This window comes from Siphateles boraxobius, unplaced genomic scaffold, assembly GCF_051911475.1.
Source record: "Siphateles boraxobius isolate OS27281-9 unplaced genomic scaffold, OSU_SipBor_1 13, whole genome shotgun sequence".
NCBI lineage: Eukaryota > Metazoa > Chordata > Actinopteri > Cypriniformes > Leuciscidae > Siphateles > Siphateles boraxobius.
Window position 1 is genome coordinate 7,372,379 of NW_027508733.1, and position 26,877 is coordinate 7,399,255.

General features: G+C 39.0%; 1 protein-coding gene across 3 annotated transcripts; it reads right to left on the reverse strand.

Moving 5' to 3' along the window:
* Nucleotides 1-878: 878 nt before the first annotated feature.
* On the reverse strand, nucleotides 879-26,552 carry LOC143735152 (uncharacterized). Of its 3 annotated transcripts, XR_013203026.1 has the most exons (9): nucleotides 10,511-10,954; nucleotides 9,522-9,839; nucleotides 9,106-9,438; nucleotides 3,914-4,225; nucleotides 3,632-3,742; nucleotides 3,482-3,507; nucleotides 2,758-2,862; nucleotides 2,415-2,602; nucleotides 879-1,762 (listed from the first exon to the last, which is right to left on the reverse strand). XR_013203026.1 is itself a non-coding variant. In XM_077225261.1 (8 exons), exons 1-8 carry the CDS (start codon nucleotides 10,596-10,598, stop codon nucleotides 2,468-2,470), a joined length of 1,428 nt encoding a protein of 475 aa, XP_077081376.1. In that variant the 5' UTR covers nucleotides 10,599-10,634; the 3' UTR covers nucleotides 2,396-2,467. The 3 variants fall into 3 exon arrangements, 1 of the variants encoding a protein (XP_077081376.1); XR_013203042.1 differs by lacking the exons at nucleotides 9,522-9,839; nucleotides 10,511-10,954 and adding an exon at nucleotides 26,404-26,552; XM_077225261.1 differs by lacking the exon at nucleotides 879-1,762 and having other exon boundaries at nucleotides 2,396-2,602; nucleotides 10,511-10,634.
* Nucleotides 26,553-26,877: the final 325 nt, after the last annotated feature.

A 26,877-nucleotide genomic window follows, 5' to 3' on the forward strand; every position in this document is an offset into this window, starting at 1 on the left:
TATATATATATATATATATATATATATATATATATATATATATATATATATATAGCTTTAAGCCCAGTCCACACTACAAGCGACACAATACCATTCATTTCAATGGGGAGCGGGCGATTTGCGGCGATTTCTGTTGGCGACCGGATGGGGCGTGTCTGGCGACGCAACAAAGTTGAGATCTGTTTAACTTTATGCAAATGAAGAGCGACTTTCGGGAGCGACAACCAATAGGAGCGGAGCTAGCATGATCCTTCTCCACATCATTGGATGTCTTTCATAAAGGCAACCAGTATAGTGGGAACGCCCACTAGCGACCTCATCGCCAGCCACTGGCGATATGAAGCGACAAAGTTGCTTGTAGTGCGAACGTTTAGACCTTCACCCGCAGAGTGCGAGTCCATCTCCGCCCCGAGGACCAGCGCTGATACGGTGGATATTGGATAAAAGACATGGTGTACATGCTGGTATACATGGTAGTTGTATTGAATACTATTTTACAAAGGTTTAGAGGAAAAAAAAAAAAATATTACTCAAAAATAAAAACAGCTAATATTACTCATAAATATTGGGTTTTAAATGTTAAATGATTTCTACTCAATTTGATTTGTTAATGTACCAGATGCAGTCACTCAGATTTACTTTTTTAAATGTACTTTTTAAAAGAAAAAAATATTTTTTTACTTCCATTTACTCAATTCATACAGTATATTTCATTGATTTCACAGCTTTAAAATTTACTCAATTTTTTTGAGTGTAAAAATATTTCACCAAAAAAATGAGTAAATCATGGTTAAACTTTTTAGAGTGTGTCCTATTGAGTGGAGTTATATTTCACTGGAGTTATTTCTGATTACAAACTCAATAATTGCATGACAATATGGGAAAATCAGATCTGTTTTTATTGGCATTTATAACATTTATAATTCATTTCCTTGTTTCAGAAAAATGAGCTGCAAAGTATATAAAAAAATCCAATGAAATGTCAAACTCAAACTTGCTTTATACAGACTTTGAGCAGAATGCAACAAGTATCATTATATCACAGTGAAAGCATTCGTTGAAATGGAGACTTTCTTTTATCAAGTCAAAGTCAATTGTGAAGATCCTGCATCACACAACAACATAAGATTTGACAGTAACAGAAAAATATAAAATCAAATAAAACGCAATCTAAAAGAGATAAACAGCATAAATGAAGTAACAACTTTCATAACAAACAAATTCACAGCTGTAATTAAATACAATTTGTTTTTCACCTGAACACAAAAGATCTTCCAAAAACCCATGACTTTAAAGAAGACTTTTCCTTGGTTGCTAAAGAAAAAGTTAAGCAGGTGTGAGGAGTCTGAGAATCTGACAGTATTTTAGATATGACACAAAATGACTCAGATTGCATTATATTTTCATTCATGATGTTAGCACCATGTTCTAATAATATATACTGTATAAAAATGTGTGGAAATCGTACAGTAACATTCTATTGTCAAACAAACCACCAAGCATCAGTGCTTGATCATTGATTAATATGGATATCAAAACTACAGGGCTTTGATTAATGAAATTATTCCTGTTGAAAAGCTATGAAAAAAATGTTGGCTTTTAGCAGCTCTTTACCAAAGACAAGTTGCTGGCCCATGACAGAACGAAGACATACTTGTTTTCTGAGAATAACCCATTTATTGTCAGCACTCGTTTTAGACTGATTGATTTTCAGAAGTATCAGATGGTATAGATGGGGGTGTTTATGAGTGGTTGTGGTTTTCTGTAAAATAGAAATAGTGACAAACATGAGTATACATAATAATAGTGATAATTACAGATAGTGACACTAATACTGAATACATAAAATAAGATGAATAATTAAACATGAACATTATCAACAAATGATTGAAAGCAAATAAAAGGCAAGCTTTAAGCTTTATATTTCATGCAGTGACATTTGCAACCTGACACCTTGTTAGCGCTGTGCTGCAAGCTAGTGTAGCAAGTTGTTTACAACATTTTTCCCCGTATAAAATAGAGAAATAGAACTCATCATGTATAAAATCAAAGATTGCAAACTTACTTTTGCATTTACGCACTGCACCCCGTAAATCAGGTGAAATATAAACACATTGATTATGATGCTGTAACTTTACAGGGGAAGTTGTGGCCTAATGTTTAGAATGTCCGAATGTCGCAGGTTCGAGTCTCAGTATCAGCAGAGAAATGAGGTAGGGGAGTGAGCAAGTCTCCTAACCCCAAATTGCTCCCCGGGCGCCACAGCAAAAATGGCTGCCCACTGCTCTGGGTGTGTGTTCACTGGTGTGTGTTCACTGTGTGTTCACTGTGTGTGTGTGTGTGTGTGTGTGTGTGTGTGTGTGTGTGTGTGTGTGTGTGTGTGTGTGTGTGTGTGTGTGTGTGTGTGTGTGCACCTGGAACGGTGAAATTCAGATCAGAAAATCCGAGAATGGGACTTTGCTGCACTTCACATCACATTCTTTAGATGGCGTCTCCGTGTTCCACCGAACTGATCTTCCATCTCTGTGAGGCTGGGGTAGATCATGTGGTTAATGTTTGTGGAGAATGACTGGCTCAGGCAATGTGCTGTGTATGAGTGTTCCTGAAAGTACAGAGGGAGAGATTAAATAGAGAGGTTAGAGTGACAGCAAACAACAGCCTTTGTAACTAGTTCCTAGAGTAACAGGTATAAAACTATACTGTTAAATATATGTATAATTAAGTAGAATTCACACATAATTGTTCATTCACATATACCTGATGTAGCTCCCTGAATGAAATTTGAGTGACTTTCCCTTTACGTGGTGTGATGTCCCGAGTAAACATAATGTCTGTCTCTTCCTCTCCCTTTTCGCATTGTAACTGAATGGGAGAGATAATGTTAAGGGCAATTCACTCAAAGAGGCTGTGGATGTTTTCCGCCTGCTGTCCTGCGTTTAACTCCAAAAAACACACAACACAGACAACAACCAGAAACACTAGTACAAAATGTTTGAGATCAGTGTTTCTGATTCAGCTGCCTGAGGCTTTCTGAATTTGATTTTCACCTTCATTCCAGTAAATCAGCTCCAGTGCAATTGCACAAATCTGATACAACCACGCAAAAATGCAAGAGATAAGATCAGATCATGAGATACGATCAGCAAAATGCAGAAATTGGTCTTTCACAGTTTGACCTAAAATAATTCCATGATGTTTAACTATTAATCCAGCCAATAAAGCAAAATGAGGGTTCTTTAAAAAAAAAAAATTTACACTGTAAATAAGACAGCGATTTGGATGGCAAGACTGGTATCATTTATCCCAAAAGTTTCTTGTTACATTTTACATGTATTCTTTTTTAAACTGGCAAGCTGACAACAGATGACGGCACCAGTTCTGGCAATAAAAAAAGTCCAAAACGAAGGCAGCACAAACAAAATGTATTTTGTTACCAAATTTATTATATGTGCTGCAAATAATAGTGCAAACAGGATCTTACCTGATGTTCCGGATTCCTCCAGTTGTCTGTTTTAAAAACATTAAACAGATTTAAAATGTTTTTCTGATAAAAACATTTTTATGTCTTTAAAGTGTCTTTACAGTTAATCTCAATGTTTCACTTGTAATGACAGCTTTTTGTTATACTTACCAAATTTTGTTAGACGAGAGACCCTTTTTCGACAGCAAGTCACAACAACCACGACCAGAAGCAGAACAGCAACACCCATTACTGCTATAATAAATGGAGACCAATCTTGTGCTGTAATGATAAAGAGATCAACCAATCATTTCTGACTGGCGTTTGCACCTTACTGATTTGGTTGTCAGTTGTACTATAATATTAATAGTTTGCTCAATTAACCTCAGGTGATTTGAAAACATGCTCGAAATATGGTTGTTGTAGTTACATTAAAAGACTTCAGATACTCACAACAGACAGAAATGTTGAATCTCCTGAATGTGGTGCTCCTGTTGCTGGTGATATCGAGATGATAAAGTCCAGTGTGTTTAGTTCTTGTGTCGCTGATAGTCAGAGATCCGGTCTTGTAGTCCAGCTTAAGTTTGCCTCTGAATCTCCCATCAGCGCCATCAAATGTAGCGAAGATCCCATAGCTCATTTTTGCAATGACAGAGTCTCCATATTCACACCTCCATATTATCACATCATCTCTGTGTATTTTAGAAACACCAGATTCTAGAGTGACAGAAGTTCCCTCCATCACCGACAGCCTATTCCCTTCATCTGTCTCAACATACAGTAAAACACAGGAGAACTTTCAAAGACAGAGATTAAGCATACAGTAAAACATTTACGCTTTAGGCATTTGCCTTTTTACAAAGTTCCTTCATTCTCGGAAATGGAAAAGTCACAATAAGCCAAAACAGCAGCATGTCAAAGACAGGCTCAAATATTCCAATAGCAATCAAGCTCAAGAGCAATACATCACACAATACATCCTCAACATCAACTGCAAATAAACCCATATTGAGGCATGTAACTAATCCACAATCTCACAGTCTCTTTGAAATTGTATTGAGCATTCAATGTAAACCTGAAACAAGTGTACAGGACACAGCGGCAAAGCATAAGTGGCATCTGTAAACCATAACTAACTCCTTTGGGGTGAATGGCAGCCTAAAACACAATCATCCTGTCCAAACTCCAGACAAGTGGGGTTAACGTTTTAAATGAGATCACTTACAACTGAGTGGAGCGAAGTGGCTCAAATGTTGGTTTAGAAAGTGTCTTTAGAAATAATGCCAAATCCCAGACAGGCATCATAGAAGGGTGAGGATGGTTTAGCTGCCTCGCTCCCTTTAAAACAACCTGTCACCAACGTATGCCTCCCAACAGAGCATTGGTTTACTTGAGCATGAAACAAAGTGATAGCAGCTACATACACTATATTGCCGAAAGTTTTGGGACGTCTGCCTTTACATGCACATGAACTTTAAAGGGGACATATCATGCTAAATCCACTTTTTTAGCCCGTAAATGCATTTTGTTGTATATTTGGAGTGTTTATAAGTACAGAAAAATTGAAATTAGTCTCTTCAGGTGCTTCGTTGATATCTTTATATTCTTTTTTGGTCATATTTTGCAACCTGTTCCGATTTTTCTATTCTCTATGACGTTTTTTGAACAATTACGTCACAGTATTTGGAGCGGAACTGTCAAATAATGACATCGACTCCCGGCCCAACACTTCGAGCAATCCGCCATTATTATTTCTCCGCTGCGATTTTGTAGTCCAAGCTCAATGATGCAGAAGTTACGAGAGGGTAAGTCAAAATGTTCGGTTGTTGGATGTAGTAACCCACACGCTTCATTACCCCGTCTCCCAGCATCAGAACCTCTTCGAAGTGCCGAAATGTACCCACATCTGTGGGTAAAGTCATGTTTGTGTGCGCGAAGCACTTCAAAGATAACTACTTCAGCAACCTCCACCAGTATAAAGCAGGATTTTCCGATAGACTTCGTCTGATTGAGGGGTCAATTCCTTCTATCTTTGGAGACGACGAACAGAGCACTTCGGTAAGCTGTAAATACAGTTAATAAAAATGAAGTACTTTACTTTCCTAAAACACACGGTGGTCATGGTTTAGCAGTACCTTTGCCTTTCTTTTTTTTTTAAGTACAAGTCTGTAGCAGTATTACTGTTGTTGAGTTTCATCATGACAATGGTCATTTAGCTGCTGTGTTTTCTGATGCTTTTCTAAGCGTAGCATATTATCAATAGAGATTTTTAGTGATAAGAATAGGCCTATTGTCATTTGTCTTGTGTGCTTGTTTTAACAAGATAAATAAAACATGCAGTATAGTAGTAGTGGGCATGGATGGAGAAGTTACTGTAAATACAGTAACATACCATTGCGATACATCCATATGAAGAGTTGTTCTGCAGGTTCGTCATCTTCATTTTCATCTCGCTCCGGGTCCGGCTCTGGCTCGAACATGTAAGGCTTGATGGACAAGTCTTCCGTTGTTGACATTTTGTCAATAACGTGTGAATAAAAAGTTTCTGTGCCGCTAGATAATCGTATCTCTATCAAACTACAAAAAATGGCCGAACGGGGTGGAGTTGAAACGAGTGTCACCTCTGCAACCTGGAAAGGGGGCGGGGTATGAAGTGTCTCATTTGCATTTAAAGAGACCACACCAAAACGAGTTACTCTCAGACGCACATCAGAAAAAGGGTAGAAAAGGGTCCTGTGGAGCTATAATAATGAGGAATTCAGACCCAAGCATTGCAGTTCTGCATTTTATAGACCACAAATGTATGATTTATACGTAAAAAGGAACGATTTAAAAGCATGATATGTACCCTTTAATGGCATCCCATTCTTAATCTATAGGGTTTAATATGGAGTTGGCCCATACTTTGCAGCTATAACAGCTTCAACTCTTCTGGGAAGGCTTTCCACAAGTGTGTTAGGAGTGTGTTTTGGGGAATTTTTGACCATTCTTCTTGAAGCGCATTTGTACGGTCAGGCACTGATGTTGGACGAGAAGGCCTGGCTCGCAGTCTCCGCTCCAATTCATCCCAAAGGCGTTCTTTCGGGTTGAGGTCAGGACTCATACAGGCCAGTCAAGTTCCTCCACACCAAACTCTCTCATCCATTTCTTTATGGACCTTGCTTTGTACACTGGTGCGCAGTCATGTTGGAACAGGAAGGGGCCATCCCCAAACTGTTCCCACAAAGTTGGGAGGATGAAGTTTTCCAAAATGTTGAAGCATTAAGAGTTACTTTTACTGGAGCTGTATCAGGAACCACAGATGATTGGGCCATTTCGGCACAACTAAAAGCAATGTCTCCCGAGACCTTCCTAGATCTTGTTTAGCAAAAATAACTAGGCTCTGACTGGACAAAACACATATTTGCGCTTTCTGGGCCCGTAGCTACAGTGCATCCCCTCCCAGGGTAGAGCGTGTTAGGGAAACACAAACTGGCAGGAGTTGTTAGGCAGAGTTGTCTTCTCTAAAGTGCTTCATTTCAGTGAAGTTGAGCCATAGATGGTGGTTCAACACCACCAAGCGGCCCATGTTGCGACCCATGGCTTAGGATGTCCTCTTAGTATTCCAGAGAGTTAAGTCCATCACCGTACATAGCTCCTTGATTTTCTCTGGGTCTGGGCACTCCTCGTCTATATTCTTCAGTAGCTTGGCCTGCTACACAAGCAGTACTGCCATTGGGTGAAGGAGAGAAGTGTCCTGTCTCAAAGAAGGCCTTCACTGTTTTGTTGGCTGTCGTTCGACATGGCTTGGAAGGAAACAATGCCTTGGACTTCCAGCCTCTAGCCGAAGGGCCGCAAGGCTTCCGGCTTCTAACCAAAGCCTCTAATCGAAGGGCCGCGAAGGCTTCCTTGGCGGGCGGCTGCTTGGCATAGCCCCAGTGGTCAGCTCCATCAACAGATGAGAGTAGCGAGCCCATGCCAAATGGGGGGTGCACCATGACAGGAGGTCTCATCGTGCACCTCTGGAAAGAAGGATACCTGCAGAGACCACTAATCCAGGTAGTTCTTTGACGGCTGCTTGAGAGCTGACCAGTCCAGTCTTACCTCATCCACTGCTTTTGAGAGGATCCTCAGTAAATCAGCCTTGGCGGGCTAACCGTTCGGCTCACTCACTCTGCTCTGGGAAGCGTCCTATTCCTGGAGTCTTTTTCCGAGGCCGCGGTTGACATCGTGTCATAGTCCGAGGCGCCAAATGAGATGAATTTGAGGCCTCCGTTGGAGGGACGAAGATTGTCCTCAGCACAAGAGAGCGGAGACTCCACTGATCGCAACAAACGCGGGTGTTGGGCCAGCCTGAGATCGCTTAAAGAGCCTCCTGAGCATGGCTCCAGCAGGTTCCCATCCCATGGCTCAATGGCGGCGGCAGGAGGAAGCGGAGGGGCTGCAGAGATAGAGAGCCTCGTGCGCAGCATTCCGACAGTTACCTCTTCACAGTGCTGACAGTCGGGCCTGTCAAACACCATCTTGTTGTGGTCCAGGCACAAACTGCAAGCCTCGTACCTATTCAGGAGGCGAATCGGGCCCCCGCACATGTTGCATTCCTTCAGGGGCCATACTCTTCTTCACTGGAACAGACTGGTGAAGAGAGAGTTGTTGTCTTGAGAGCATAAATCTATGGCGAGAGTCATATTCCAATAGCTTGAAGGAGAAAGAATCTGAGGCAATGATGTCCAGTGTCATGTTTAGTAGAGGATGGCTCTGCCGATTGCATGTGCGCTTGATCGTCATTGGCCTGCAATTTGGCTTCAATATCCCATAGCGTCAGCAAATGCAATGTCAATGAACCGATCTTAAAAAGGAACAGGGGAATTCTATTTATTGAATGATTTTTCTTCTGCAACACTGTGGCTGACATTTTTGCATGGCTTTTATATCTATAATATAAGCGACAATGGATAATTGATCACATATCATATTCAATGATAAAGGAAACAAGAATGTTCAAACCCTGAATAAACAAGTGTGTACCATGACAGATATTGTACCAGCCCTGAAGTATGTATTTTGAATGATGTCAAAATTTTTTGATTTTCATTTATTTGATTACGTAGTACTCCACTTATCCAATTTGTTGCAAATTTGAGACAGTAAGCCCGCCCATGAGCTCTTCTGATTGGCTGTGATTTGTGATTAATGTTGTAACGTATGGTGGACAGGGGAAAAAATGCTTATCACTGGAATCTTATCACATGGTGTTTAAAAAAACCCACAATTTGTCTGAACAATGAAAAAAAGAAATTAAGCATCTATAATTCAAACAAACTCAAACTCATAATAATCACATTCAAACACTAATGACTGCACTGATGAATACTTAGGCTTGAATATGCCTCTTCTGTGATGATCATTCTTTAAATTTCTGAATTGATTTATTTGTATATTTTTTTGAGGCATTAAGACAATAATTTTAGGCTGGTACGGCTGTTCTCAGATCATGAGTCACATTTAAAAAAGAGAAAAGTGTGGTATTCTCTCCTGAAAGCACTGAAAAATAGTAAAAACATTTCTGAGAACTTGGCACGTGCATTTACATCTAGATTTTAAAATGTTTTAATGACCCTGGGATGAAGCATTGATTCAAGCATTTCAATATTAACGTGACTCACCAATGATAGTAACTCTGAAAGTCTTGTGTGTGGTGTAACTGATGCCGCTCTTGATGTCTACTTCATAAGGTCCAGAGGTGTTGGGTCTGACGTTAGTAATGATGAGCGATCCATTCTGTTGATTCAGCTGCAGTCTGTCTTCAAATCTCCCATCAAGAACATCAGCAAAGATTTCAGCTGTTTGAATTTTTAGTTGACCAATGACTGTGCCATTAAACGTCCAGGTTATCTGATCATCTCTCTGTATTTCAGTAAGACCAGGCGATAGAATGACAGAGTCTCTCTCCAGCACCGGCACGAGCTTCACTCCATCTGACACCAGATTATTCACACCTAATGAACAGAAATATTTCTGTCAGAGATCAAACACTTTCACCTTGAGTCTCAAACATCATCTAAATACCTGACATACTCACCACTGACATTGAATGTCTTGTATGATATCCCCCTGTCACTGTTGATCTCAAGTGTATAAAGTCCAAAGTCTGTGATTCTAACTTTCCTGATCTTGAGATCTCCAGTCTGATTGTCTGGCTTCATTGTGTCATTGAATTTATCATTAAAATATACCTTGTTCTCATTGGACTCACTACTGATTCTAGCAATAACGACATCTCCAAAGCTCCACACAATCGCACCATCAGGTATTTCAGTAACATCAGTATGTAGAGTGAAAGAATCTCCCTCAATCACTGATAGAGATTCCACAACATCTGTCTCAGCACCAGACACATCTGCAGAACACACAGAAACAGTTATTCACGTTGAATTTCAGCAGAAATAAAGAAATAAAAGCAGAGATAAAAAAACATCACCTAAACAATATGTATGACAGATTTACTCGTAAATTAATGACTCGAAGACAATTTAGAGAAATGTTATGCACTAGAAATGAGAGGAAATAGCTTTTGTAACATTATAAATTACTATTCAAAAGTTTTTGAAAGAAATAATTTAGCAAGAAATTATTAAATTGATCAAAACTGACAGTAGCCTAATATAAATACATTTATAATGTTACAAAAGCTTTCTATTTCAAATAAATGTTGTTCTTTGAACTTTCTATTCATCAAAATAATCCTGAAAAAAATATTTTTTTTGTTTTTAACATTGATAAAAATGTTCAACAACAACAACAAAAAAATCTACACACGGTTGCTGTCTTTCCTTATTTTAGTAGCCTACAAAATAAATGCAGCCTTGGTGAGCAGAATCTCAGAATCTTAAAAAAAATATTTTAATGGTAGTGTATAGAATTAAAAGTGGGGGAAAAGCATTAGGTGTTTCAGACCCGGAAGCCTTTAAGCTTCCTAAAACACGTTTCTACTAGCAACTTAAACCAAACGCATTGGAGCGTTAAAAAAATCAATTAAAAAACAAAACAAAACATCAACCCAACACTTACCGTTCACAACTAGTGAGAAAAGAAAGATTATTACAAGGTTCTTCATACTGGTGATAAGTTGAGTCTGGTGATACTGAGGCTCCAGCATGGATCCAGCACCGCAATCTCCAACGGAGTGCGTCGAGGGTATTGTTATCAGAAAGTCACGTGGAGGACGTAAACGATTATCTGCAGACATTTGCGTGTTTCGTTAGGCGTGTTTAAACTTGACTCCAAAAACCGGCACAGTCAAGTGTAGCCTAGTTGACCTTTAAGCCTCTATGTGTCTTAAAAATTATTTCATTGTCATCTGATAAAAAAACAAACAATATGTTGGCTAAATAGTAAGGAATTTCTCCTGTTGGTTTAAAATCCCAGGTAATCAAATGCCATGCCACTGAAATGAAGAAAAAAAAATGTGTATTTCACCCAAATTGTTAACTATGCAGGAATTCCGTTTTTATCAAACAGCGACCCCTAGAGGCGCTGTGAAGTATTTAACGTCACTGTCGTAATACCACTCTCTGCACCCATGGGGTGCTTCTCATTTCTTATTTGTACATCCTCGTTTCCTTTCCTCGCTTCCTCTCCTAGCGCCTCTTTCCTCTTTCTAATGACAATAAATAAGTGTTTGGAATATGCAGAAACGGGGAATTGTGACATACTGAAGAAATTAAGTATGCTGCTGAATAACCAATAATTTGTATCCTAAATTTTTTTCCCCTATATTTTCCTAATGGTAATTTTATGATCGGTCTGTTACTACAAAGACCTGTTGTAGATTTTATACAATAAAAAAAAAAAAAATGCAATAGCCACTCTATCACTTTTCACCTGTGAAGTTTCTTTTGTTAGTCTGTCTGTCTAACTAAACTAAAATTTTCAAATTGAAAACCTTCAAGCTTTTAGAACTACTTCAAACTTTCTGGTTAGGCTTTTTCAAGACAAATTAAAGTTTTTCTACAAACTTTATCTAATTGTAAAGTGTTACCAAATTATATATTGTAAACATCATAGCCTACATGTTACAACTCTGCCTTATTCAAGCAGAAAGATAGTGGCTGTATGCATGAAAATCCAAATTCAGCATTAACAATCACCATCTGTATTCGAATCTTAAGGGCTTTGATAACATATGTGAAAATAAAATACATCACAAATAAAAATAAATACTGAAAATAAGTGCACGTATGTGCGGGTAGTGAATATTTTCAATTTCCAACCAAACTTGTTAATCTTTCAACAAGAGAAATAGGCAGAGTTATTCATCATTGTGCAACAGTATTAAGTTTTTTTTGTTTCGTTTTGAACTCATTGCGACCTCTATGAAAATGATGGATACAGCGCGGGTGGGAGCATGGGCGTGTTGTGATGCAAGAGTGACTGATTACCATGGAAACGTGAACTCAGTATATCCGAGTATGTAGATATACTCCTGACTCTTAGAATTTTAAATCTGGATGCATTGCATACACATTGGCCTGCAAAAACCTCAACTTGTCGTGAACACACTTGCCCAATAAAAAAGTGCGGGGACGAATTTACATTTTATAAAAAGTGGTGGGGGGGTAATCTACACCCATGAGCTTCCAGAACCTATAGGCTACAATAATGCAGGCTATGCTCCTGAAAGGAGCAGTTGCCACTTTGTCGAGACAATATAGCTTAAGTGAGTCTTGTTATTTGTAATTGCGTTTACTCATTTGAGTTTGCCTAAAATATACTCATATTCAGAAAACTAAGCTAAATTAAATGAAAAAGGTGCATTCACAACAAGTTGAACGCCATTTTTCTCAGTTGTTACAGCTTTTGTCTTTGGGTGATTCTATCTTGCCACTTGACTCATAATACCATGCGACTAATCAATTTAAATATTAGCTACAACTCCCTTAGAGTCTCTTTTAAAATGTTTTAAGTCTGTGACTTTCAAACTATAAAAATACTATGAATGAGTGTATAAAAGGTCATTTCGCCCACATAATGGTGTCGTTAAAACCTCTACAGTATAAGCAAGGGTGAACAGACCATAAACCAGACAAACCTTGACCCATGATTTAGATCACATGATGTGTCAAACTTCGCTCCTGAAGGGTCACTGTCCTGTAAAGTGTAGCTCCAACCAGCGCCAAAACACTTGCCTGGATGTAATCCTGCAGACCTGGATAAGCAGGTTCAGGAGTGTTTCATCAGGGTTGGAGCTAAACTCTGCGTTCATGTCGTAATTACTAGTCTTGAGATGACAACACGTGATGTCCCATTCAGAGCTGTTCATGTTCTCACTGGGAATTATGCGTTTCTACGGAAACACTATAAATCCCTAAATGAATCATTCATGTGGTACAAGTAGGAGCTAGGAATTTCTCAAATTACAAGGTCTACTAGAAAATGAGGGCTTTTTACAAGTTGAAATCTTGTAACTTAATGACAACATGACCAGACCTATTCTCTGCTGCAGTTTCCCTCAGGAACTGAGTTTGACAAAGTGTGCATACCATCAGAGGTGTCAAGTAACAAAGTACAAAATACTTCGTTACCTTACTTGAGTAGAAATTTTGGGTATCTGAATGTGGCGAGGTGGAGATCTGGCAAAAGTTACACTTATTGGAAAGGTATAACAAAAGAGTAAAACAAAGCAGACTACGCCACCCCGTTTCACTGGGGAAATTTCACAAGGACACACAGGTTCGCTACCACAGAGGACAAGAGATGTGAATCTGAACACAAAAACACTTTATTTTTCACAATCCTATTTATTCTGAATACATCTAAAAACTATTGATTCGAGGAGTAAAAGTCTTACACTTCTTCAAACAATGCGTCAAACAAAAAAACAAACACAAAACGACACTTTCAGGCTGAGGCTTACCCGTAAGGAGCTAGCTGGACAGAGAGTACCCGACGGCCACACCACACTCCTCACAAACACTTACACTAGTTAAGCAAAAGACAAGCAGGTGCCAGAAAGACAAAACACTTGGTGAAGGAAACACCACCACCAGAAGGGGCACCAACAGCTAGCTTCCCTACACCGGGGGCCTTCAGCTTCTGAAAGAAACACAAAACTATCAGACACAATACAATTTCACAAGTTTCTGCAGACACCTGTATCAACACTTTATAGTAGAACAAATCCTAACTATAGAAGTAACCAACACTTGGCATGTTTCTGGTCACAGAAGTTAAACCGGCTAGTACCTCCCAAGAGGTTCACATCAGACTGTCAGTTCAGCATAAACATTTAAGCAGCCAAATATTATATAAAACAAAAGAAAAAGTCACATACGAAATGAGATCAAAGAAGTAAATCACAGAAAACAAAATGTAGCTAATTTCTTCGCAGTCTTTGAGAAAAACACTGGTCAAAGAGCAAAATAACCAAACTGCTGGTGGCAATATTACAAAAGGTAGGAGTTAAATGATACAACTGATGGCACATCTCATGTTGAATGACGGCTCTGAAACAAGCCACTCCCTTTAACCACCAGCATTGGCTTGAAGCAAACAACAAAAGAAAAATAAACTAGAGAAACAAACAAATCATACATCAAAATAATAAACGATCGCATAGTAAGATTAATGGCAGCAGAACAAAATAGGGCTGGGCGATATATCGCACGATATTGTTATTCGCACTCGTCAGTAAAGCCGGTTCCTTGATTAGTAGTAAATCGCCTTCACCTGCTTTCAGATGGAGCGGCACTTACTACAAAGAGCCGTAGTTAACTGACAAGCTGAGCCATATCGCATCAATATCGCGGACGTATCGCCAGCGATAATTAATGCGATATGGCTCAGCTTGTCAGTGAACTACGGCTCTTTGTACACAGCAAAAACTCCAGTGTTAAATTAACACTCCTGGAAGTGTATATGAGTCCACACTCAAGAGTGTTAAAGTTAATGAGATAATTAAGTGATTAAATTAGTGATGATTGAGCATTATTGAAGACACCTTAAGAATCACTGAAGGAGAAAATCTCAAATTATAAGCCACCGTTATAGCGATCATTGTTTGCTTTAGTTGGGCTCTTGACCCTTACATTATTAACTTGCTATTATGTTTGTCTGCTTTATCTGAGTTATAACTGCCAGATGAACAAAGAATAAAAGTGATATGATGGTGTTGGTTATATTATGACAGTCATCATTTGAACTTTATATTTTTGATTCATGTTGTTTGTTACAGCATAACTGTGATTCTGCATAAATATCCAGAATTTTAGCTCTAATATAAAGGATATCTTAAAAGTTGTTTTCTAAAAAAAATCTTTCTTTTAGGCACACACAGACTTCAAGATTCAGTCTATGCATCTCAACAATGGTGACGAGCAGAATATTCAATTAGGAGAAGTAAATTACATAGAAAATTCAGATCATAATTTATTCATATCGCAATGCATGATGGGAGCCATTAATGAGTTGTGATTGGTGGCAGCCACTGCAACATGCTTTATTGTCACCATTGTTGAGATTCATAGGCGGATTATTGATGTCTGTGTTTCTAAATAAAATTACTTGAAAGTGTTTTGATTAGAACAATGTTTATTAAATATTTTGGATTATAAGAAACATACCTATACTCATATATGCTCTAACATCACAAAGTTGTTGCCAATAAAATAAACCAAATTATCTCTATAAGATTCATTTTCAGATCACAGCATGATTATGCCAAAACATAACCAACACTATCAGATCACACTTTTCTTTGTTCATTTGACTGTTATAATTAAATAACAGTAGACAAACAAATTTAAAGTGAATGTCTAAAGGTTAAGCAACTAAAGCAAACACTTATCGCCATAACGGTTGCTTACAATTTGTGATTTTCGCCTTCAATGATTCTGCTTGTTAACATCAGGTGTCTTCAATAATGCTCAAACATCACTAAATTAATCACTTAATTATCTCATTAACTTTAACACTCTTGAGTGTTAATTTAACACTGGAGTTTGTGCTGTAGAGTAAATGCCGCTCCATCTGAAAGCAGGTGAAGGCGATTTACTACTAATCAAGGAACCGGCTTTACTGACGAGATGCGCATAACAATATCGTGAGATATATCGCCCAGCCCTACAAACAATTAATGAATACATTTAAAATAACCCACCCGTAAAATCGAGTGATTAAATGTACCTTTCCAATGGTAGATCGCTAGACCCCCAGAATACTCAGCTACTCACAGCCTTGTTCATAGGATGCAAACCACAATTGTACCCGTGTTCCATTCTGACCCAACACATAAGCTGTACTGTGGTGAAAACATAGGTTACCGGAGATCAAACCAAAACTAACAGTAATCCGTTAGCAGTAACATACCTGTGATGAGGACAGCCTGCACCCAACAGCGACGTCGCACAAATCCGGACCCTAGTCTGGCTAACACATGTACATTTCCAATTAAATAGTGCATGTGGACTAGCGACAACATTAGCCAAACAACTAGGTACATACCTCCAGCAGAGATGCGTGCGCACACAAACAAAGGTGACAATGACAACGACGCATACCCAGGTGGCCTGAACTCCGCCTTAAATATACCTGGGATGGCTGCCGATAGGCTGTCACACCCATCACTCAACAATTAATAGGGCGGGGTCTGATCCGCGCTGCCACATATACTTTACTGGAGTAATTACTCGTTACTCCTATTTCATTTCGGCTTGTTGTCATTCCGGCTTGTCATCTATGGCTACATTTGGTTGTGCGAAGCGGCACAACTCATCCGCCGAAGGAAACCTAGAGATGCGGTAAGCGACGGAGAAATCAACAGTTTTCTGCTCAAGAATAGGTTATGGGGCAAATCGCGTCAAATATTGATTTGGGGACAGCCGTTTTTACAATATACTGTATGACAATCGTGGGATAAGTGGCACAAATAGTCGTTAGTGTGTGTTTGTGTGTTTCCTTACATTACTTTTACTTTTATACTTTAAGTAGTTTTGAAACCATTACTTTTGCACTTTTACTTGAGTAAAAAGATTGAGTTGATACTTCAAATTCTACAGAAGTCTTTTAAAACCCTATTATCTATACTTCGACTTGAGTAATGAATGTGATTTTTGACACCTCTGCATACCATACCAAGTGAGCGGCATCTTGTGTTCAAAATAAATACAGAGTGTGGTATAAACTAGAGGTCTGCGCGGGACACAATTTTCAGACCCGCTCCCGCCCGCTCCCACTGCAGTCAAGCCAGCCTCCACCTCGAAATGAGCGGTCAAACTAGCCGCCCCTATATTTCTCTATGTGCTTATACACTAGGTATTACGGTAAGACCGTCAACCATTCTGAAACCACTCAGTCAACCATTCTTCCAGCGAAGGCTATTTCAGTTAGTCCGTCCGTCCGTCCGTCCGTCCATCTATCTATCTATCTATCTATCTATCTATCTGATGTTGTTTTACAAAATAAGAGCCCCCAAAACTCATATATTAGGCCTACCTGTTGTCTCCATACATTCAGAAAATCATAAAAATAAAAGTCCTAATTTCCACAGACCAATTCCACCTCAGATGGAGAGGACACCTTCTCAAGGTGTCCCCTGCAAAGTTTCAGGACATTCTGATGTTGTTTTACAAAATAAGAGCCCCCAAAACTCATATATCACCTGTTGTCTGCATACATTCAGAAAATCATAAAAATAAAAGTCCTAATTTCCACAGACCAATTCCACCTCAGATGGAGAGGACACCTTCTCAACGTGTCCCCTGCAAAGTTTCAGGACATTCTGATGTTGTTTTACAAAATAAGAGCCCCCAAAACTCATATATCACCTGTTGTCTGCATACATTCAGAAAATCATAAAAATAAAAGTCCTAATTTCCACAGACCAATTCCACCTCAGATGGAGAGGACACCTTCTCAACGTGTCCCCTGCAAAGTTTCAGGACATTCTGATGTTGTTTTACAAAATAAGAGCCCCCAAACCTCATATATCACCTGTTGTCTGCATACATTCAGAAAATCATAAAAATAAAAGTCCTAATTTGCACAGACCAATTCCACCTCAGATGGAGAGGACACCTTCTCAACGTGTCCCCTGCAAAGTTTCAGGACATTCTGATGTTGTTTTACAAAATAAGACTCCCGCGGGAGTGCAGACCTCTAGTATAAACAAATCTCACAGCCACAGCCAAAGACACTGCTGTCCGTTCACTGGACACTCTTAATCAGGGGTGATTTACCAGTTTACCAAAAAACTGGTAATCCAGTTCCTGGAGATCCACTTTCCTGCAAAGTTCAAAATGGAATAGTGTGAACCGGCATAAATGAGTTGGTTCAGGTGGTTTGATTAGGGTTAGACCTGAACTAGCTAGAAGGTATCTCATAGGCCTTGCAAACGTTGCTCAAAACTATTGTTTATCTGCCTATATCACATTGTATTTCTAACCCGTCTGACCAACACAAGGAAACGAACAGATGTAAATTAGTGATTGATGAATCGGCTATTGCTGGTTCTAATTTTAAAAAGCAACAGTCAAGGAAAAGGGTCCTCTCTGTTAAATAAATCTATTATTTAAAATCTAACCATGCTACCACAAATTGTGAGCTGTCAAAGTCACTTTTAAGTGAAGTATGTTGCTCTGTTCACTCGGCGGCCATATTGCAACAAATATTTAGTCCGTCTGAGACCAAATCCTATCTTATCTCATAATTAAATAACATATTTCAAACATCAACAAAGTCTGACACTAATTGTCCAATGAATGCAGCAATTGTGCAGTCCTAAGCGAGCGTCCCGACTCCCAGTGACTGTTTCTATAGGAAACGGAGCTTCTAACAGCAGCTGCAGTGACTATAACTTTATAAATCAGTGATTGGCTCTTTTATTTAGAAGGCAGGAATTATTTTGCGTTGCACTTTTCCCCATTCATAAGTAATATCAGTGCAAAATCTTTCTATCTGTGTACAGCAGGCGGCAAGACAGCCCTGGTGTTAAGAATAATGGTGGAGGATGAGAAGTTATGAATTCTAACACATTGTGGCCTATTTCTGAGAAAATCCAGTATCCAATTACATGGCTTCAAACCAAGCATATGCCAGCTTAAAAGCTGAGCTAAAATCCAAGAGTAAAAGTCTGATATGAATCTCTGTTCTTCAAATGAGTCAGGGATGAGTGATTCACAGATGAGATAGCATCTGCAATACAGGGGTTTTCCCTGCGTATGCATACTTGTAGGGGTCCACACAGGCCCCTACATTCTCTATTATATGAGCCATAACGAGCCGCTCAAAGCACTTCATGACTCGCGAGGCAAGTGCCACCGGACGGTAGTCATTTATGCATGATGCTGACAAACTCTTTGGGACAGGGAAAATTGTTGCAGACTTAACTCATCCTCCCCTTGGGTCATTTTCACCCGGATAAAATATGTTTGAAAAAATGTAAAAAATGGAGTGTTCATCGGAGGGGTCCAAGATCCCAGGACTTTTTGTCACACTTGAATCATGAATACACACGCAAATTTTTTTGTTTTTAATAATACATTGTAAGAAATTGTAGTCTTCCTCGACCCAGATTCCACTCCAAAATATATTTTAGAATGAGCTCATCCCCAAAATGGCTTAATTATCACAGAGATGAAGGAAGTGAAGTTATATTGTTTCTTCACCATTTGGGTTGATCCCATCCTGAGCAAATGATCATCAACTGTAGAATAGGAATGGGTGTGATACACAGAGAACCTTCTCAGACAATGATTTGTCTCAACTTCATCAACATACAGGCCAACTTCATTTACATTAAGAGTGATAAACTGTAACAGGATAAAAGATTTGAGATTTGGATGTTCAGGGTTCATTCTGACGCCGGTGAACTCTATGTGCTTCGTGTACTTTGTTCTTGCTATGTTGTACTAAACTTCATTTTTGAGATCTTCAACGTCCACATAATTTTTTCTTGCAACATTTTAATCATTTAAAAATAATTATTAATAATATTATATAATAATAATAATTTGCCACTTTGTTTCGTGATTCCTACATCAAATTTAGCCTATGAGTGTTCCATATCAAAGATTCTGTCAGTTCATAGCTCAGATAACTTACACAGAGATCTATGTTGCAGAATACAGTCATTTTTTATATATACTAGTGTAAGATTTTTCCTTCGATTGGGAACAGCATCACATACAGCGTGCTTTTGTGACTCTGACTGGTAGCTATATGCATATTATACTATTAGTCGCTAACCAGGAAATTACCATTCCAAGATCAGTGCCACCATCCAATAATAATATTAATATTAATAAAATTACAGTTGATAACGCTCAGTCACTCGAGTTATTTCTGATTGCGAACTGAATAATTATATAATATTTAATAAAATATTTAATACAATTAAATAACTATTGTCTAAATAATTCCATGATAAACTGTCACATTCTAGTCATAATGGAAAAAATCATTTTTATTGAGATTTATCACAAACACATGAAGAACTTTTAAGTTGATTTCATTGTTTCAGAAAAAGGAGCTGCAAAGTATTTATAGTATTTATATTAAAAAATAAAATGAAACTCGAACTTGCCTTACATATAAAGATTTTTGACCAGATGCAACAAGTATTATATTATATCACAGCAAAAGCATATGTTTCCCTTTTCCTTATCCCCAAGTCAATTGTGCAAAACAACGATTTGATGGAAAAATATAAAATCATATAAAATGAAATGAGCAAATATAAAAAGCAATATCAAATGTAACCAACGTAACACAGATGTACGTTTGCTATCTTGAAGCCACACTTTTAATCAATCCTTAGACCAGAAGCCTGAAATGTTAAAGGTGAAGGTCTTAAATGATTCAGTGATAGTTTTGAATACAACCGATGTATGATAATAAACATATAATTTTATAACAAGCAAATTAACAGCTGTTGTGATTAAATACAATGAACATACAAAGATCTTCCATAAATATGACTTTAAAACACTCTTTTCCTTGGTTGCTAAAGAAAAACTTGTGAGGAGTCTGAGCATCTAACAGCATTTTAGATATTACACAAAATCACTTGGATTGCATTATACTTGCATTAATGTTGCTTGCACCATGTTTTAATAATGTATAAATGTGTGTAGAAATCGTACAGTAACATTGTATTGTCAAACAAACCAATAAAAACGCAAAGAACCAGGGGTTATACATTGATCAATATGGACATTAAGAAAAACAGTGTTTGTAATTAATTGATTGCTGTTGAAAAGCTCATAGTAAACAGTTTCCTCCTGATGAAGCTTCCTGAGACTTCCTGATATATGGTTGGCTGAATTTCATTTTTTTACTTTCATTCCAGTGCATCAGCTCCAGTTTGATTGCATATATCTGATCAAGCCACGCAAAAAGGCAAACTATCACTCTCATATTACATCAGAGAGGTTAGCTGAAACACAAATACAAGAGATACGATCAGATATGAGATGCGTATCTCAGAGCATGAGATACGATCAGCAGCATGCAGAAAATAGACTTTCACTGTTTGAACTGAAAAAGTTGTATTAAATGTAATTCCATAATGTTTGACTATGATCCAGCCAATAAAACAAAATTAGAGGATGCTTTACAATAAATAATAATAATAATAATAATGTGTCCAAAACTAACATTTGCAAAGTAAACAAGGCAGTGATTTGGATGACAAGACTTGTGTTATTTGCCAAATGTTTCCTGCTACATTTTACATCACATTATTTTTTAAAACTGAGAACCTGAGCACAGATGACGGATCCAGTTCGTAAAATAAAAAAAGCCACAAAATTAAGTTAAACACATCTAAAACAAAGCCAGCACAAACACAATATATTTTGTTAGTAATTTTATTATGTATTCTGCAAATAATAGTGCAAAAAATATCTTACCTGATGTACGGGATTCCTTCTGATGCCGGTTTAAAAAAAAAAACTCAAATCTCAAATGCTTCACTTATTATATCAGCTGTTTGTAATACGTACCAATTTTTGTTTGACGAGGGAGCCTGTTATGACAGCAAATCACAACAGCAGCTCCAAACACGACCAGAAGCAGAACAGCAACACCAGTTACTGCTATAACAACTGGAGACCAATCTTGTGCTGTAATGATAAAGGGATCAACCAATCAGCAATCTGACCATCATTTCTGACCTTTCTGCTTTGGTTGTCAGTAACACAATAATATTAATAGTTTACTTAATTAACCTTAGTTTATTTCCAGAGCATGTTACTTTGCACAGTGCTGATCTTATTATGTTTTTTTTTATTATTAGCCTACATTAAAATACTTCAGATACTCACAACAGACAGAAAGATTGAATCTCTTGAATATGGTGCGTCGGTTGCCGGTGATATCGAGATGATAAAGTCCAGCGTGTTTAGTTCTTGTCTTCCTGATAGTCAGAGATCCGGTCTTGTAGTCCAGCTTCAGTTTACCTCTGAATCTCCCATCAGCGCCATCAAATGAGATGTTCCCAGTGCTGATATTTGCTATGACAGAGTCTCCATATTCACACCTCCATAGTATCACTTCATCTCTGTGTATTTTAGAAACACCAGATTCTAGAGTGACAGAAGTTCCCTCCATCACCGACAGCCTATTCCCTCCATCTGTCTCAACATACAGTAAAACACAGGAGAACTTAAAAAAAACCCCGGAGATTAACCATACATTAACAATTTATGCATTGGGCATTTGCCTTTTTACAAAGTTCATACATTTCTCGGAAATGGAAATCACAATTAGCCAAAACTGCAGCATGTCAAAGACAGGCTCAAATATTCCAATAGCAATCAAGCTCAAGAGTAATACATCACACAATACATCGTCAACATCAGCCAACCACAAATAAGCCCATATTGAGGCATGCAAGTAATCCACAATCCAGTGAGACAGTCTCTCTGAATTTGGATTGAGCATTTAATCTAAACCTGCAACGAGTGTAAAGGACACAGCGGTGACGCATTCACGATTTACCCTTACAAATAAGTCAGAGAGAATAAATGTGTGGCGAGCAGGACAAGGCCGAGGGCCGTCAGCAGGGGCGGAGTAGCAATCGGGAGTGTCGGGACTTTTCCCTGTGGGCCGGTAGTGTTTCGATTGTTATACATTGCAAGTTCTTAGCAACACCATCCGCTGCCCGCTTGTCAAACTGTGCAGCATCTCTGCTCAATCCGTAAATAAATGGATCGATCCACACATTTTGTTTGAGTTCTTAAATGGTCTGTGGTAGATCTATTGCCAAGCGTGTCAGAGGTTACGCGTTCTAATCCGCACTTGTATAGTTTTTTTTTCTCGCATCAAAACTGAATATGTTCATCAGTGGTTACAGTCTATCAAGCAGGGACACGTTTGTGTGCATTTTATTTTGTGATTTCACCGGAATGAATAGAGAGTCTCCGCAATGGCGATAGATTGAATCGCGTGTCTGAGTGAAGACTGTGCGAGCCGCAAGAGAACTCTGTATCCATGCAACCGATAGCAGCGGCAACAAGCACTCAGCTTGATTTCAAAAACAACACATTTTAGCGCTAGATCTCTTATTTGATAGCAAACCAAATGAATGCTCTCCAAGTTAACTGGAGATGTTTTATATATTTCTATTAGGTACATCCGTGCCTCAATGTTTCAAAAAGTGGTGGGGGACAATATCGACCCTTAGAAAAAGTGGTGGGACAGGACTTCACTGGATCTAAACAAATCAATCTAACCATAGATGTGACCAGTAGAGCTGGCTTTTTTAATCTATTTAAAATAATTGTGCAATGGTTGTCATTAAAAACCAATGGTCTACGAAATTTCCCGTTAGATTCTTTGGTCCCACTCCGTCCCTGGCCGTGAGAGAGTGGTGATTCCTGATGAGAGACGCACCGGTCTCGTATCTCTCACGGAGGAGCGGAAGCATAAAAGGAGGAGCAACGACAGTGGAGATCGAGAGAGGCGAGGCCTGGACCTGTGTTTGTTTTGTTTTATGTGACAGCAGTCGTCCGTGAGGGGTTGCTGTCTTTTACTTTCGTTTTGTATTTGTTTTATTTTGTTATTAAATTGTTTAAATGTTCGCCGGTTCCCGCCTCCTTCTTCCCATAACATTCCTACTGTGTTACAAAATGGTATGGGTATTTGGTGTGCTGTCCGAGGAGAGGGCTCCAAGCTTTCAGAGTATTCGGGCCGAACCCAGAGTACCCCCCGCAAATTTTTTTTACAACTAACGTAGGACAGCAGCCAGAAAATTATGTTGATAATCCCCCAAAAAACGTACAGAGTGCGAAACTGAAGGTGTGCCAATCGTAGGGAGGGGTTAGTCATTGGAATCGGAAAGGCTTCTTGCGTTAGATGAGTTTGACGGTCGTGGCATCAGAAGGGTGAGCCTAGCTGAGAGTCAGCTGTGGAAGGTTGCACATAGGTAAACTCTTGCGGGAACAGGAGAGATAATGCTTCTGCAGCAGTGAAGTCGGGTTATAAGAAGAAACGGGCTTCTGCGGGAGTAGGGGAGGTAGCACTGCTGAAGCAGTTGTTTTATGTTGAAAGGAGAAACCTACAGAGGATGCTGTAGGAGCAGAGGAGATGACACTGATACAGCAGTGGAACCAAACATGCTTTTTAGCTAGCGTTTCCCAATTATCCAATGGATAAGTTGGACGAGGCTCCTGGACTGTAGGTGAGTCGATTGTATATGTATATGTATACAATATATTTATAGTCGAAGGGCAGAGGCGGGCCGCAAAGGCTTCCTCAATGGGCGGCTGCTTGTGATAGAAGCCCCAGCGGTTAGCTACATCAACAGATGAGAGTAGCGAGCCCATGCCAAATGGGGGTGCACCATGACCTCTGGACAGAAGGATGCCTGTCTCTGGAGACCGCAGAAACCAGTAATCCAGGCAGTTCGTTGATGGCTGCTTGAGAGCTGACCAGTCCATTATTACCTCATCCACTGCTTTTCAGAGGATCCTCAGTAAATCAGCATCGGTGGGCTAACCGTTCGGCTCACTCACTTTGCTGTTGGGAGCGTCCTCTTCCTGGAGCAAGCTACGACCCAGTCGTCTTTTTCCAAGGCCGATGTTGAGGGCTGAGAGAGCCTCAAAGAGCCTCCTGAGCATGGCTGGCACCGGTTCCTGTCCCATGGCTCAATGGTAGCAGAGGGGCGGCAGAGACAGCATTCATCACGATAGACAGCCTCGTGCTTTGCATTCCAACAGTTACCTCTTCACAGTGCTGACAGCCGGGCCTATCAAACGCCATCTCGTCGTGGCCCAGCTACAAGATGTAAGCCTTGTATCCATCCAGGAGCCGAATCGGGCCCTGCACATGTTGCAATCCTTAAGGGCCATCCTCTTCTTCACTGGAACGCTGAAGGGGATTTGTGAAGAGATGTGGGAGATCGCAAGAGATCGAATGTGCGCTTGGTCGTCATTGGTCTATGCAACTGGGCTTCAGTTTTCCAGGAGAAACATGTTTCCCCATAGCGTCAGCTACTAATGCAATGTCAATGAACCAATCTTGAAAAGGAACAGGGGAATTACATATTTGGAATCGTTTTTACTTCTGCGACACTGTAGCTGACATTTTTGCATGGCTTTTATATCTATAATATAAGCGACACTGGGTAATTTTCCTCAGATCTGGAAAATAACTTTATTGAAGGATAAAGAAAACAAGAATACTTAAACCATGAATAAACAAGTGTATACCATGACTAAAACTGTACCAACCATGAAGTATGCTATTTTAATGATATCATAATGATTTCATATTTATTTATTTGATAATGTAGGCCCTGTCCCAAATGGTACTCTAAGCACTTGCGGTCTTCCTACGCTGCTTTGACCGTTGGGAAGATGTCAGCTGCGGAGCTCACGTCAGTATCTCGACCGCAAAGGGGACACTCGCGAACACCCTTCTGAAACCTAAAATGACCAAATTGGACATGCTCTGGTCTCATGGACTTAGCAGACACGCATATGTGGCAGCCAAATCCACAAGACCAACCGTGCATGAAGTGTGCCATTTGGGACAGGGCCGTAGTAGCTCACTTATTCAATTTGTTGCAAGTATGAGACAGCAAGCCCGCCCATGAGCTCTTCTGATTGGCTGTGATTTGTGATTAATGTTGTTATGTAAAAAATGCTTATCATTGGAATCTTATCACATTTCATCTGGTGTTAAAAAACATCTATGATTCAAACAAACTCAAACTCATTATAATCACATTCAAACTCTGATGACTGCACTGATGAATACTTAGACTTGAATATGCCTCTCCTGTGATGATCATTGTTTACATTTCTGAATTCCATTTTTTTAAATATATTTTTTGAGGCATTAAGTCAATAATTTTAGGGTGGTACGGCTATTCTCAGATTATGAGTCACATTCAAAAAGAGAAAAGTGTGGTATTCTCTCCTGAAAGCACTGAAAAATGGTATAAAACATTTCTGAGAACTTGGCACGTGCGTTTACATCTAGATTTTGAAATGATTAATGTTAATGACCCTGAGATCCTTAAAGCCTTTCAATATTGAAGTGACTCACCAATTGTAGTAACTCTGAAAGTCTTGTGTGTGGTGTAACTGCTGCCGCACTTGATGTCTACTTCATAAGGTCCAGAGGTGTTGGCTCTAATATTAGTAATGATGAGTGATCCATTCTGTTGATTCAGCTGCAGTTTGCCTTTAAAGCTCTTATTAAGAACATCAGCAAAGATTTCAGCTGTTTGATTTTTTAGTTGACCAATGATTTTGCCTTTAAACTTCCAGGTTATCTGATCATCTTTCTGTATTTCAGTAAGACCAGGCGATAGAATGACAGAGTCTCTCTCCAGCACCGGCATGATTGTCACTCCATCTGACACCAGCTTATTCACACCTAATGAACAGAAATATTTCTGTCAGAGATCAAACACTTTCACCTTGAGTCTCAAACCTCACCTAAATACCTGACATACTCACCACTGACATTGAATGTCTTGTATGATATCCCCCTGTCGCTGTTGATCTCAAGTTTATAAAGTCCAAAGTCTGTGATTCTAACTTTCCTGATGTTGAGATCTCCTGTCTGTTTGTCTGGCTTCATTGTGTCATTGAATTTATCATTAAAATATACCTTGTTCTCATTGGACTCACTACTGATTCTAGCAATAACGATATCTCCAAAGCTCCACACAATCGCACCATCAGGTATTTCAGTAACATCTGTATGTAGAGTGATAGAATCTCCCTCAATCACTGATACAGACTCCACAACATCTGTCTCAGCACCAGACACATCTGCAGAACACACAGAAACAATTATTTATGATGATTTACATTAAATATGAATGCAGAAATAAAATCAGCATATTAGAATAATTTCTAAAAGATCGTGACACTGAAGACTGGAGTAGCTAATAATGCTGAAAATACAGCTTTGATATAGGATTAAAT